General features: G+C 32.8%; 1 protein-coding gene across 1 annotated transcript; it reads left to right on the top strand.

Moving 5' to 3' along the window:
* Nucleotides 1-1,555, top strand: LOC140448255 (uncharacterized). Its single transcript, XM_072541359.1, has 3 exons — nt 1-162; nt 315-1,289; nt 1,324-1,555. Exons 1-3 carry the CDS (start codon nt 1-3, stop codon nt 1,333-1,335), a joined length of 1,149 nt encoding a protein of 382 aa, XP_072397460.1. The 3' UTR covers nt 1,336-1,555.
* The last annotated feature ends 12,828 nt before the right edge of the window (nt 1,556-14,383 follow it).

Here is a 14,383-nt window from a genome sequence, read left to right as displayed (position 1 = left end):
ATGGTGGCGGAACATTCCCGTGCATGTAAACGGAAAATAGACTTTTCTGAGTTTGATTCTGATCACAGTGACCAAGATCCATTTTTAAATGAAAGCGAAGATGACAAAGACTATACAGTGTCCGGAAATAGTAGCGATTCGGAAAATATCAACTTAAAAATGGTAAGTTTATTAAATATGTGGCTTGTCCCCTTATGTTACATTTTTCGAACCTAAAAACATTAGGATTTTTCTAAAGGTTTTTTGTGGCTTATCCTGTTCTAAAGGTTTTTTGTGGCTTATCCCTTTTTAGTAAAATACCTATTTTATTGTAGGAGAATGAAGAGGTTTTTACCCCACAGACTTCTCGAGGTGTCTTGCCAACTCCAGAAAAGAAGGCGCCTTCTAGATGGAGACACAAGAATACCCAACGGCATAAAAAAATTAAGCGCAAGACTCTTAAAAGAAATCTAGGTCACGAATATATAAATACAAAAGGGAAGAAAATAGAACCAAAAAAATTAGGTGCGCCTTGCGGTTGCACAAAACAGTGTAGACAGCTTTTGGCAGGTAAGGAAAATGATATATTTAATGCCTTTTGGAACCTGGGTAATTATGACAAGCAAAATATTTACCTCTTCTCAACTATGACAGTAATTCCAAAGAAGAGAAGTTACCCAAAGAAAACAAAAGGAATTCATTCGTCCAGAAATGTATCAATTAAATATCGAGTCAAAGTAAATGGAGATGAAATTGAAATTTGTAAGAAAGAGTGTCTTGCCATACACGGCATTTCAAAAAAACGTATTGAAAGACTGGTTCACCAAAATAAAGAAGGTGCGTCTACTCCAAAGTCAGATGAAAGAGGTAAGCATGACAACAACAACAAGAAAATACCAGAAGAACACTGTGAGTATGTTAGACAGCATATTAATTTGATACCAAAATACACAAGCCATTACAGCAGACAAAAAAACCCAACAAAAGTCTACCTAGATTCCGATATTTCAATTTCCAGTTTATATCATGATTATTATCTTGAGTGGTGCCGCCAAAATAATTTTGTGGCAGTAACCCAAGACAAATATAGGCGCATATTCTGCTCAGAATTTAATATAGGCTTTAAGTTACCTAAGAGCGATACTTGTAAAGTATGTGATTCAATGAATGTGAAAATTAGTAATGAAGCTGACATAGAAATTGCAAAGACACTGAAAATTGATTTGGAGTTACATCAAAGACGTGCCCAGGCCATGCAGGATCTAATGAAAAAGGACACAGAAGAGGCTAAAGCCACGGGAAATGCAATGGTTATCAGCTTTGATCTACAACAGGCAATGCCAGTGCCAAATTTAACAGTGGGAGCAGCGTTCTATTTGAGAAAGGCATGGGTTTATAACCTCGGCATCCATGACTGTATTAGTGGAAAGGCCTTCATGTACATGTGGCCAGAAAACATTGCCAAGCGAGGTAGCGATGAAATTGCCAGCATTTTATATAAACATTTTCGAACTAATAGACCCACTGCTAATAAACTTATAGTGTATACAGATAACTGCAGCGGCCAAAACAAAAATTGGTCTCTAATTTGTTTATGGCAACAACTTACTATAGAAGGCATTTTCACTTCTATTGAGCACAAATACTTGGTAGTAGGGCATACGAGATTACCATGTGACAAAATATCAAGCCTCAAATTTTCATCTGAACAACCTAACATAATGTATATAAAACATCTTATAAATGAAGACTATAAGGCAGTTAATATTGGAAAGAAAGGTATGAGGAAGTCAATTTTACTTTCCAGGGATTTGAAATCAAAATACAGTGAACCTATTCCACTAAATAGAAAAAAAATTGAAAATATTTCCCAGCTGTTACAGTTTATTCCACCAGCTTTCCTAAAATTTTATGAAGAAATTGGTGCCTGCCAACAGATTCTACCAGGTACTGATAATGAATCACTGGAATATATTGAACATTTCGACGACTTTTCGGATATTGAAAATATTGACAACTGAATATATTATTTCATTGTTGCATTTTATGTTCATTTTTTAGATGATATTTTTTTGTTCAAAAGGGGATAAGCCTCATATTTTTTCAAAAAATGTTCAAAAACTCAAAAACCGTTCAATAAAAATTTTTGTTACTTTTATTGTGTATTTAATAACATATTTCCAAACGATTGTGGACCTTACTTCCGAGAACAATGTAAAATTTGGATTTCAGGATTTGAAACTAAGTTTAAAATGACGTTTTCTCCAAAATAATCTTTTGTGGCATGTCCCCTTCTGGTCCCAAGGTCTTCAATTATCCAACTTGTGTTTTCAACGGTTATTCAAAGATTCCGTCAGAATCCGTCTGTTTTTTCTTTGACGTTGTCTCCATCACTGTCTGTATTTGCATAATAATGAAAAATAAGTTGTTTAACCGATTGGTAATTAGCATCACCACAATTGCATCGATAGTTCCTGCAGATGGTAACAGAAAATTAACTTTTATGTGTATGCTAATGAGTACCAGAAATATTTGCTGATCGCTGATTATCGAGAAATATTTTAAAAATAAATATCTCCTTGAATAAATTATCCTTACGTGCAACAAATACTTTCTCAAGCCAGGTAAAATCGTTATTTTAGTGCAGACAACAAGTAGGGAAGTAAATTTTTGTTATTAATATCACCTAGAAAGAAATCCTAAATGTTTCCTGCATAAATTCAATATTTTGAATAACCCACACTTGGTTGTAATGAAAATTAAATTTTAAAGTATTTACAAAGTTACGGCAGAAGTTAGAAAAAAGTCCTTGTATTTTCCTTCAACGTGTTCTTCTATTAATTATTCGTCTATTTCGTTTTAGGATATCGCTGTGCATTTGTCTGAGAGAAATAATCTGTACTTATCTGTGTATACTTTTTAAAGGAATATATTATAACCTTTCGAGACTGGCTGAATGACGAAAGTCTATGCCACACAAAAAAAAAAAAAAAAATTAGAAAAAAGCTTCCTTTTGTTTCGTTCGTTTTTTGGAACAGATTTCTTTATTCTTTCCTTTACTCTATTCCATCTCCACTCCTCCCCAATTATTGTAACTTTATTATCCTATTTTTACTTCTTTTCCCATTTCTTTTTGATCTTTAGAAAGTTTTCGAATTTGTTTTTGTATTTTTCTCTCGGTAAAAGAACTACCAACTAAAGTCGGTTCGCTATATTTACGCGGGTTTCGGATTAAAAATTTAATTGTAAGTAGCCAGTTTTAATTACCTGCTCTTTGGGGAAATATCAACTGGTGAAATGAAATGAAAAATAATCCATAACTTTTTTTAATTATAAATAATAATGGAAAATCTTTTATATAATTGACAGTATAATAAGGAGAATTACTTCATTAATGGAGTCTAATGTGGCTAATATAAACCTAATAATAATTTTATATTACACTTCACACAGAAAATATGGTCTATGTATATTTGTTCCATGGAGAGAATTTCTAATGAAAAATAAAAAAATTTAACTTGCCAACAAAAATGAAAATCAGTCATTATCATCAAAAATATCATAATCGTCATCATCATCACTGTCATCACCATTAATTGTTATTATGACTGGACTTATTTCGTTTATTTTATTTTCACGAGTCCACCAATCTTCTATTAGTTTCTCGCACTTGAATATACAGTTGCACCACACTTCTGGAGTTACAATTGAAACTGCCTTTCGCCAAGTTTCCCGAACTGCGTCGTCGCTATAACCGTTAGGCCCAATATGGTTGTCATAATATTGTTTTGCTATTCCTCATATATATTCGATGGGATTAAACTGGCAATGATACGGTGGCAGACGTAAAACTTGATGACCGTAACTTTCAATAATCTGATCCGCAACAAAGGTTTTTGGTTTTGCGTGGATATTTGCCAAGCGTAATAATTCTGATTTTAAAATATGTTGTGTAAATGGTATATGTTCATTTGTCAACCATTCTTTAATTTCATTAACAGTCCAAGAATTCGTTGGACTTTTGTTTAATACTTCAGAATGGTAAGGTGCATTGTCTAAAATAATTACGCTGGGCTCACTTAAACCTGGGAGAAGTTTTTCATGTAACCATTTTACAAACATTTCTGTGTTCATATTATCGTGATAGTCACTTGATTTTGATTTAGATGAAAATATTAAATCAGCACCTTCTATAAAACCCGATTTCCCTCCTGCATGTAAAATTATGTGTCGCTTCCCTTCTCCATCAGTATGTTTGATAGACTTTACGTTATCATCTTGCCATATTCTCTTGGTTGCACCCCTAGAAAATATCCATGTTTCGTCTAAATATATAAAATTTGCCCTTTCTTCTTTTAATTTAGAATATTTTCTTAGAAAGTTAATTCTTTTATGCACAACAGAACTTCTTTCACAAAGGGCTTTTCTGTTATCCTCCTTTTGAAATTTGAAACCCAAATTATGTATCACTTGCCAAAGACTTGTTCTGCCAATTTCGTCAAATTTTCTATCTTTTAATTCCGAGAGAATTGTATTTAAGGTCCCATGTCCCTTGTTGGCTCGCATTCGATAAATGGTATCACGAATTTCAATTTTTTTTTCCATCTGGAATATCTTTCGTTTTCAATGATAGACGAGTTTTTCGGTGATCTTCTTTCGGCCGTTCATTATTGCGATTTTGTAATACTCCTCTTAGTTTGGTTTTACTAATTCCTAGAGCATCACATACGCGTTGTTGAACAGACATTACCGATTTTAAAGGACCGCCATTTTCTTTTTCATCCGTAAAATACTTATGTACACTACAAATTAGACTATCTACATCTAACACACGTCTAGGCATTTTTAAATATTTCCACCAAACATACAATGTCAACATTGGCAAGGAATCAGTTCAACTGCAATATTGTAACAAATTTATACCTACCCTAATGTTATTTTAATGTATTTTAAAATATGACCATTATTGCAGTTTTTACCTAAGTTTCTGGGAAGTCGTTTACTGCAACTGGTTATCAATGAGTCATTAGCATAATTTTGTTAATCCGAAATCCGCGTAAATATAGCGAACCCACTATAGAAAGAAATCCTAAATGTTTCCTGCATAAATTCAATATTTTGATTTACCCACAATTGGTTGTAATGAAAATTAAATGTTAAAGTATTTACAAAGTTACGGAAGAAATTAGAAAAAAGCTTCCTTTTGTTTCGTTCGTTTTTTGGAACAGATTTCTTTATTCTTTCCTTTACTCTATTCCATCTCCACTCCTCCCCAATTATTGTAACATTATTATCCTATTTTTACTTCTTTTCCCATTTCTTTTTGATCTTTAGAAAGTTTTCGAATTTGTTTTTGTATTTTTCTCTCGGTAAAAGAACTACCGACTATAGACCATACGTATAGGCCGTGACTATAAGACGAAACCTTCCTAATATTCCTCTTCTTGGTAAGCCTATCGGTGACGAATTTCTTCGCTTTAACACACCTGTGAGCTATTTTTTTTTCCCTATGTATATGGTGACTATTCTCCGTTCATAAATTGTTGAGAGCACGAAATGTGCCTCAAACTCATAAAACGGTCGTAAACCATAGGCGTTCCTGAGGTGTTTATTCATTAAATAATAATATAATATTTTTTAATACTGTTATATATATAATATTAATAATATTTTAATACTAATATATTTAGCAAAAAAACAATTAAAACTTTCACGGCTAATGTTATGTAATTATATTATATTAATAAAAATAAGAATTAAACCATTAACAATTTTGTAAATAAGAATACCTTATCTCTTTGGATATTTCAATACTAATCTTCGCGTTTAATCACTTTACTAGAAAACGTTAGAAAACTATTCGTTGCAAGATAATTAGGATGGAATTCCCCAGATTTTTAATAATATAATGGGTATGCTTTGGCCACGTGCCTCGTTTGTTCAGTTTATATTCGAAACTTAACTTAAAAGGGTGAAGTTATTACGAACGAAAACAATTTTTTTGTTTAGTACGTTTTTGATCGCATGTAATTTACGGCTCGTCGGTGTGTCCGCGTCTACGGCAGTAATTAGCGTCTCGAATATTTCTTTTGCGAATTATATGCAGTGCGTGAGTGATTTTTTATTCCATATACCTACGAACATATACGTACCTTTCGCTCGTGCTCGTTTTGTTGGATTGTTTGTGATGGCTTCATCATCAACATCATCAAGTTTTACACCGGTACTGTTGCGTACAGTCAGTAAGTCTGTCTATTCACCAAGAGAGGACTATTGTCCTGAATGTTCACGATGCTCTGGTTTCTCAGAATCCCACAAAACACTGTTCGCAACATAGTCGAAAGTTGTGCCAACATGACTGGCGTAGGAGAGTCAACTATATATAGGTTCCTATCAGAAAGAAAAAAACACGGTATAGCTAACCCAAACACAAACGAACACTTAAAGAGAGGGAAAAAGCCTATTGAAATTAATGAATTTGCCAAAAATGGTATTCGAAGGAAAATTCATGGATTTTTTTTTCAAAAAAGAAATACCAAACCTAAACAAAATTTTACAAGAAGTTAGAGACGACCCGGATTTGCCTCATATCGTACGAACTAAATTGTGGCAAGTTTTAAAAGAATTAAATTTTCGGTGGGAGAAATCAGACCGAAAATCACTTTTGATTGACCGGGAGGAGATAATATGTTGGAGAAGAAATTATCTAAGATCCATACGAAAATTCCGGGCTGAAGGAAGGCCCATCTTCTACCAGGATGAAAAGTGGGTAAACTCAGGTCATACTCTAAAAAAAATTTGGTCAGATAAAAATATATTAAGCTCCAGGCAAGCCTTTATGGAAGGTTGGTCTACTGGTATCTCCCCACCTTCTGGTAAAGGCAGTAGATTAATAATTTCTCACATTGGCAGTGAAAAAGGATTTGTTAAGCATGGTTTGTTGGAATTTCAGTCCAAAAGCACAAAAGACTATCACGAGGAGATGACAGCTGATGTTTTCGAAGAGTATTTTGAGCAGATGATTGAACACATACCACCAAATTCAATTATAGTATTAGATAATGCACCTTATCATTCATGACTAGTAGAAAGACTTCCAACGACTGCGTGGAAGAAACAGGATATTCTTGACTGGCTGCGGAATAAGTATCTGCCTTACGAAGATGGAATGGTAAAAGCAGAACTTCTAAAAATTGCCCGGCAACACAAATCTAAGTTCAAGGAATACGTAGTTGACAAAATGGCGGAAAGGCGAAACATTACAGTCCTTACACTTCCACCCTACCACTGCGAAATAAATCCAATTGAACTCATTTGGGCACAAATGAAAAGTTATGTGGCTAGAAAAAATACGTTATATAAAATACAAGCTGTACGTGAATTGTTATACGAGTCTTTACAACATATTACAGAACAAAACTGGAAAGATGCAGTAAGGCATGTAATAGAAGAAGAACAAAAAATGTGGGATCTTGATAACATAATTGATGCGACCGTAGAGACACAACCGCTAATTATTAACCCTCAAGATGACTCGGATTCCGAAGTTGATCCTATTTATTTTGAATTTGAATAGTTTTCTAATCGTAATTATATAAGGTAAGTAATAATAGTTGTAATCGTAAGGTATTAAAGGGGAAAAGGCGCAAAATGTCGCCTGTCAAAATGTTCAATGTGTTTTAAATGTATCCATTTTTTTTTCAAATCCTGAGAAAACTAAACAGCATTTTTGAACAATTTAAAGGCAGAATGAAATATTTATTAGAATAAATAAAAAGTTTCTTTTGCATGCAATATTTTCAATTAAAAATTATACTATATGTTCTCTTTTATTTTCACCCCTGTTACATAACATATTAAAATAAACATTGTAGAAGTTTTCAGGAACTTTCTGCCCTCAGTAATAATGTAATCTTTCATTCTGCGTTTAAATTTTTTAAAAATATTTATTAGTTTTCTCCGGATTCGAAAATAATGGATACATTTAAAACACATTGGAAATTATGCCAGGCGACATTTGGCGCCTTTCCCCTTAATTAAATAAATGTATCTTTTACAAATGGCAAGAAACTTTTTATTTTTGAATAAAATAAAGAAGTTTTATTGAAAAATACAATTTACATAAGTACAATTTAAAAAATATATTTATTTAGTTCAAAAAAATGTTTCAATCATATACTCTACGACACTGGTGTAACACATCTGTAACCATCCAAAATACCCTCGTAATAGGATTATAAGGTATTGTATTCCTTCAGATACAAGGTGGGTTAGTCGAAAATATCTTAAACCGTCAGTTTCAGGTTGGTTTTTACTATTATATCCTATTACCTATCCTCTCTGTATTTCAGCTCTCTAATTAGGGTTAAACTTGTAGTGAGCTATTGACAAATTGTGAACCGATTATAACGCTCTTTAACTGTATAGCCTCAATTTCATCTCATCTTGCCATATTGCTTTTATTTCTTTCGCTTCCCTGATTTTCCCTCTTATTGTTATATTTATCGTCTGGGTCAAATTTGTCATTTCTTCTTTCGTCCATCAGCTTCAGGATATGATCTGTCATCCATGATTGTTTCTTGATTAATTTATCTGCCTTTAAGTGTTTTTCCTTTACATTTTGAACTGTTTCTGTAATCTGTTTGATCTTTTGTTCTTCGTTGAATTTATCTCCTAATCGCTGCCACTTGCTCGTTTAATATGGGACTTACACCCCCATTTTCATGCATACGTATCTTTCGGCACTCTTTCGAATTTGACTGGGAATATTCTCACCAGTGGCACGTGGTCCGTCTCCAAGAAGTCTGCTCCTGGATAAGTCTTGACAGATGTGAAGCTATTTCGGAATCATCTATTTGATTTCTAGTGATTCTCCCGTGTCTGTCTTGACTGAATTTTCACGTGTACAGCTTTCGAGATGGTAATTGGAAGAATGTGATGGTGACAACTAGTTCTGGGTCTTCTGCGATTTCTTCTCTTCTCATCTCCTCTCTCGTTTCCTCTCCAAGCTTGGTACTAAAGTCTCCATAATGATGAGGACTTCCTGTCGTGGAATTATCTGTTGATTTTCTGATAAAACTCAATTACTTCTTTCTCCTCTTTGTCTGCAGTAGGAGCATAAACTTGGATGATGTTTATATTAATGGGCTTGGCTTCTAATTGTAGTAAAATCACTCTTTCTGACAATGTATCGTATCTTGTGTAAGATAAATCCATCCATGCCATCAATAGTTTTTGATGCGTGTCGCTGTGTCACATTTTGCGTCGAAGACATCTGAAAATGCAGAAAATTTATAAATTCTTTATTTTTATACAGTTATCTTCTGTATTATTATAATGTAATCAATAACAAATCTTAGTTTTCGTGTCTCTTGCACCCTGTATATTTATAAGTATATACCATTTAAAAAATTGCATGTTGGCTATACCTAGTGGTTATTAATGACCCTGTAGAATTCCACATATTTTCCAAGTATGAAGAATATCATTACCTACATTTTTTCTAAATAAGTTTTTTGGATATCTTGTACCACAATGGAATTATCGGCCGATATCGCACTTAAAACTCACCCTGTATATCTTTGTAAGTTTTGTAATTTTCGTAGTTCACTTTTTTCAAATTCCTCTTCTAGTTCTCTACATAGATACTCAAATTTGTTCATAAGCAACATTATTTTTCTTGGAAACTAATATCAGCAATAAAGAAATCTTGTACCACAATAGAATTATCGGCCGATATCGCACTTAAAACTCACCCTGTATATCTTTGTGAGTTTTGTAATTTTCGTAGTTCACTTTTTTCAAATTCCTCTCCTAATTCTCTACATTGATACTCAAATTTGTTCATATGCAACATTATTTTTCTTGGAAACTAATATCAGCAATAAAGAAATCTAGCTTAACAATAACAAGTACAGTAAGTCATCAACTTCGTGCTAAAATCTACAACAAAGCAATAAAACAAACAATTTCATTTAATAAAATGTAGGTAATTTTTTCTAGGAATGAAAGTGATGTAAATATATTATTGCTCAATTTCTTGAGTCTCATTGTAGGTCATTAAATTATATTATTCACAGGAAAGATTGATAAGACATTAATTAACCCATGAATCAGTAATATTTTCGACTTTTTGATAGATACTCGTGATGACAGATAATATTTATTCCTTTTTTCCACTGATACGATTAACTTTAAATTGTCTCTGGCTAAAATCAAATTCTTTCGGTTTTAGACAATTACATATTACTTCTATGATACATACTGATTGTCAAAAGAAAAATATAAATAGTATATGGCAAGATATTCACGAGAAATTGGGTAATTTTTATTTGTATTTTAGCTAAATATTGTCAGCAGTTAATTCATTGAAAAATAAACTTGATGAAGAACTGTGAAGAACACAATAAAACCACCGGAAAAGACAACCTTCTTTATAAGTTGCGCCTGTATGGTATACAACCCTCAAGATCCTCAAAGGAGCTCATCCACATGCCGATTTCATAGATCCATTCATCGATTTGATCAAGTTATTTTCCCACCTTTTGGCACCGTCCGAAAAACGATAAAATCGTCACATTCTCCGAATTCGAACGTTTGTCTTTGATCCCGGAAATGCTGATGAACTTTGGTGATTAATTCATCAAAAAAGGTGTACACCAATGATTAATAACTTTCAACTATTTGACTAACAATAAGACGAATAGTTTTATTGAAATAATTCACAAACTATTCTCTAGATATGGTTTATTAGATGACAGACGTAACAGGTGTTTTATTAAAAATGAATGAAGGTTATTTTTAATTCAAAGTTTTCATTAGTAACTCTCCAAAGTTCCAAAACATTGTCAAACAACACAAGAAAATCGTCATGAGGAAAATAATATTTATTCGTTTTCTTTATAACTTGTGCCTTTAGGATATACAACCCTCATGTCTCTTTCATAAGATCCTCATATGAACGTATCCATAGATTTAGTCATTTTTCACCTTATGGCACCGTTTTAAAGACGACAATTAATTAAATCGAGTCTTTTATAATCATCACGAAATTCTTCGAATTCGAATGTTCGTCTTTGATCCCGGAAATGCCGATAAAGGTAGAGGTGATTAATTTATCAAAAAAGGTGTTCCGGAATGATTCAAGTCTTTCAACTATTTGACTAACAAGTAACAATAGGACGAACGGTTTCGTTGGAATAATGCACAAACTATTCTATAAGTCCGGCTTATTGGATGCCATAAAGACAGTGGCGTAACAGGTGTCTTATTAAAAAGGAACGATGATTATTTTCAATTCAAAGTTTTTGTTGGTTTGTCCGAAGTTCCAAAACCTTCACAAACCAAACAAGATCCCACGTTTGCAGGAGCTTAAGGAAACTGAATAAATAATCGTTTATATGTAGCCTTAAATGTTAACACTAAATAAAGAAAATCGTCCTGAGGTATTAAAGATCAAGTAAAAGTTGACTTGGACAGTACAGGCAAGATTTTTAGAAAATATCCTCAGTGGTAGTGGTTTCTCAGTCTTCATAAACCGAGAAACTTTGTATTTATCAGTTTTTGTATTTGAATATTCGTATAACCAACATACCACCATGAGTTCAAGGTTATTACATATCAACAGGCATGCTAAGGTTTGAACAATCTCAATTACTTAGTCTTAAGGCCACAAATCAAATTAATTTAATAATTATGATTTTCTGTCTTTGGCAGATATGAAATCAGAAAGGCTAAGGAGGAATGGATGAACAAGGAATGCCAGGAACTGGAAGAACTAAGCAACAAACATGACACCTCAAACTTACATAAAAAAATGAAAGAACTTACAGGCAACACCAGACAAAGAAGAACACTCATAACAAGAGATAATGGAGGAATACTTACTGAAGAGAGCAAAATAAGAGAGGCATTATTTGCGTTGACGGGACTCTTGTAGAAATGTTGGGAATATAACAAGAGTACATATGTATGCTTCATAGACTTTAGGCCTTTGACCGAGTGCAGCATATGAAGTTAATAGATGAATTAAAAAACATCGATTTAGACAAAAAAGACATTGAGTTTATTAAGGCTATATACTGGAACCAGAAAGCAGTAGTAAAGGTGAACGATATAGAAACAAATAATATACCGATTGCGAGAGGGGTCAGGCAAGGATGCGTCTTGTCTCCGACGCTTTTCAACGTGTACTCAGTCATATTCAGAGCCGCCTTATGGGAAAGAAAAGAGGGAATAAGAATTGGTGGAGAAATCGTAAACACCATGAAATTTGCAGATGACACGGTAATTATGGCTGAGAGTATAGAAGAACTACAAACTTTACTAGATGCAATGAATAATGAATGCATTCAAATGGGACTTGACATCAACACAGATAAAACCAAATTTATGATAGTATCAAGGAGTCCAATAAATAACGAACAACAACTAACCCTTGGTGGACAGCAAATAGAGAGTGACAAAATATAAATATCTGGGAGCTTACATCAACACAGAATTATATCAAGACCAAGAGATCAGGTTACGAATAGAAATGGCAAGGGCAGCGTTCTTAAAATTCAAGCAATTGTTCTGTGACAAAAATCCGAATACTGCGCCGAGACTGAGGTTTGTTGAATGTTACGTCTGTTTTCAATTATTGTACGGGGTAGAAACATGGACGTTAAAAGCGCAAATAGTTAAGAAGCTTGAAGCCTTTAAACTTTGGATATACCGGAGAATGTTTAGACCTCCATGGACTGCCAGGGTCACCAATGAGGAAGTGCTGAGAAGGATGGGTCGAGACAAAAAATTGTTGAGAACAATAAAAGTACGCAAGACTGCATACCTTGGACACATGCTGAGGAATGATTAATATAATCTTCTGCAGGTCATCATGTAGGGTAGAGTCGATGGCAAAAAGGGAATAGGTAGAAAGAGAAAGTCATGGCTGCGAAATATTCGAGACTGGACAAACATGACTGTAGACGTATTATACCACGATGCAAAAGAGAGAGAAACTTTTAGAAATGTGGTCGCCAACCTCCGTTAATGGGGACGGCATAGGAAGAAGAAGAAGTCCTTGGCAGTAGTCGAAATGTGCAAGATAATAATAATCTTGTAAAACAGTATATTTATACCTGTTCAAACTTATAAATGAAACGCACCACTTGAGTCTACAGTTAAGACTAACTTTATTTTGTTAAAAAAGTGAATACAATTGACAGTTTACATTGTACCAATCTCAACTTCCTGTAAATGACATATGGCGCTAATATTTAATTTTTTTTTAGTTGATATCAATATTTTAACAATACCTTAGAAAGACAACGATTTGTCACTTGTACAAGCCTGATGATAGGTAAATACATTTCAGTTTTGGTGAACGAACTTTTTCAGGAATTTTATTACATCACTGACAAATAACTCTAAATATGTTACAAAAATAACCAAAAAGGTTTAAAGTTCTTTTAGACTATTTATTTTCTTTAAAATTATATTTTACAGCAACCAGAAGTTAGGTATGGATCAAAATAGAGAGACTAAGGGAGAAAAAAACAAAATAGATTAGCAGAAGATTTAGCAGTTTAAAAAGAGTGTGTGAGGATAAATGACGTATTTAAATGTTTGATACATTTTTTCTTATCAATTACGTGAACAAACGTGTGTACCATGAAATAGATCAAAAAAATTTGTTCCAATAAAAATTAGCGGAAAAATCATTCAGTTTTTTTTTTTTCATTATAATTATAAAAACAGGTCAATTTTTATAGAAAACTTGTTGAGATGCGATCCAGACGTAACAACCATTACGATTTTCTTAAAAGACGATAAAAGCATTAAATTGTGGGAATGAAAACTGTTACTAAAATACCTACCGAACTTGATCAACGATATAAGGGGCATAAAAATCTTACAGATAATGTACCATTAGCTTACAGATATACCATGATTCCTAGCAATGCAAATTTTACATTGCAGTTAGTTTTTTTTGAGAAAATTAGTTGCTAAAAAGAAAAGCCAAGTTTAAAAATAGAATTATATTTATTTGAGTATAATTTTACATATTTATAAAAATAACAAAAAAAAATAAATTATAGAGGGCATTTTAATATTAAATTGCACTACATATCAATTAAAATTTCTTTTACATATAAAAACATTTACAATAGCTATATTGTTTTCGTAAGATTGGAATCGATATAAACTACTTATAGGCAACCAGTTATACATTTATCAAGATTTTGAATTGATATAAACTACTTATAGGCAACCAGTTATACATTTTACACGATTTTACGTTACCTGCATCAGCATATTTACATTTAAATTTCCTCAATGAGAAAAAAATTAAAATAAACAATTTTAAGTATGTGAAAAATGTTATTAAACAATCATTATGTTGTAAATAACGCAAAAACCT

Source organism: Diabrotica undecimpunctata, chromosome 8 (genome assembly GCF_040954645.1).
Source record: "Diabrotica undecimpunctata isolate CICGRU chromosome 8, icDiaUnde3, whole genome shotgun sequence".
Lineage (NCBI taxonomy): Eukaryota > Metazoa > Arthropoda > Insecta > Coleoptera > Chrysomelidae > Diabrotica > Diabrotica undecimpunctata.
This window is presented reverse-complemented; position numbering and strand designations above follow the sequence as displayed.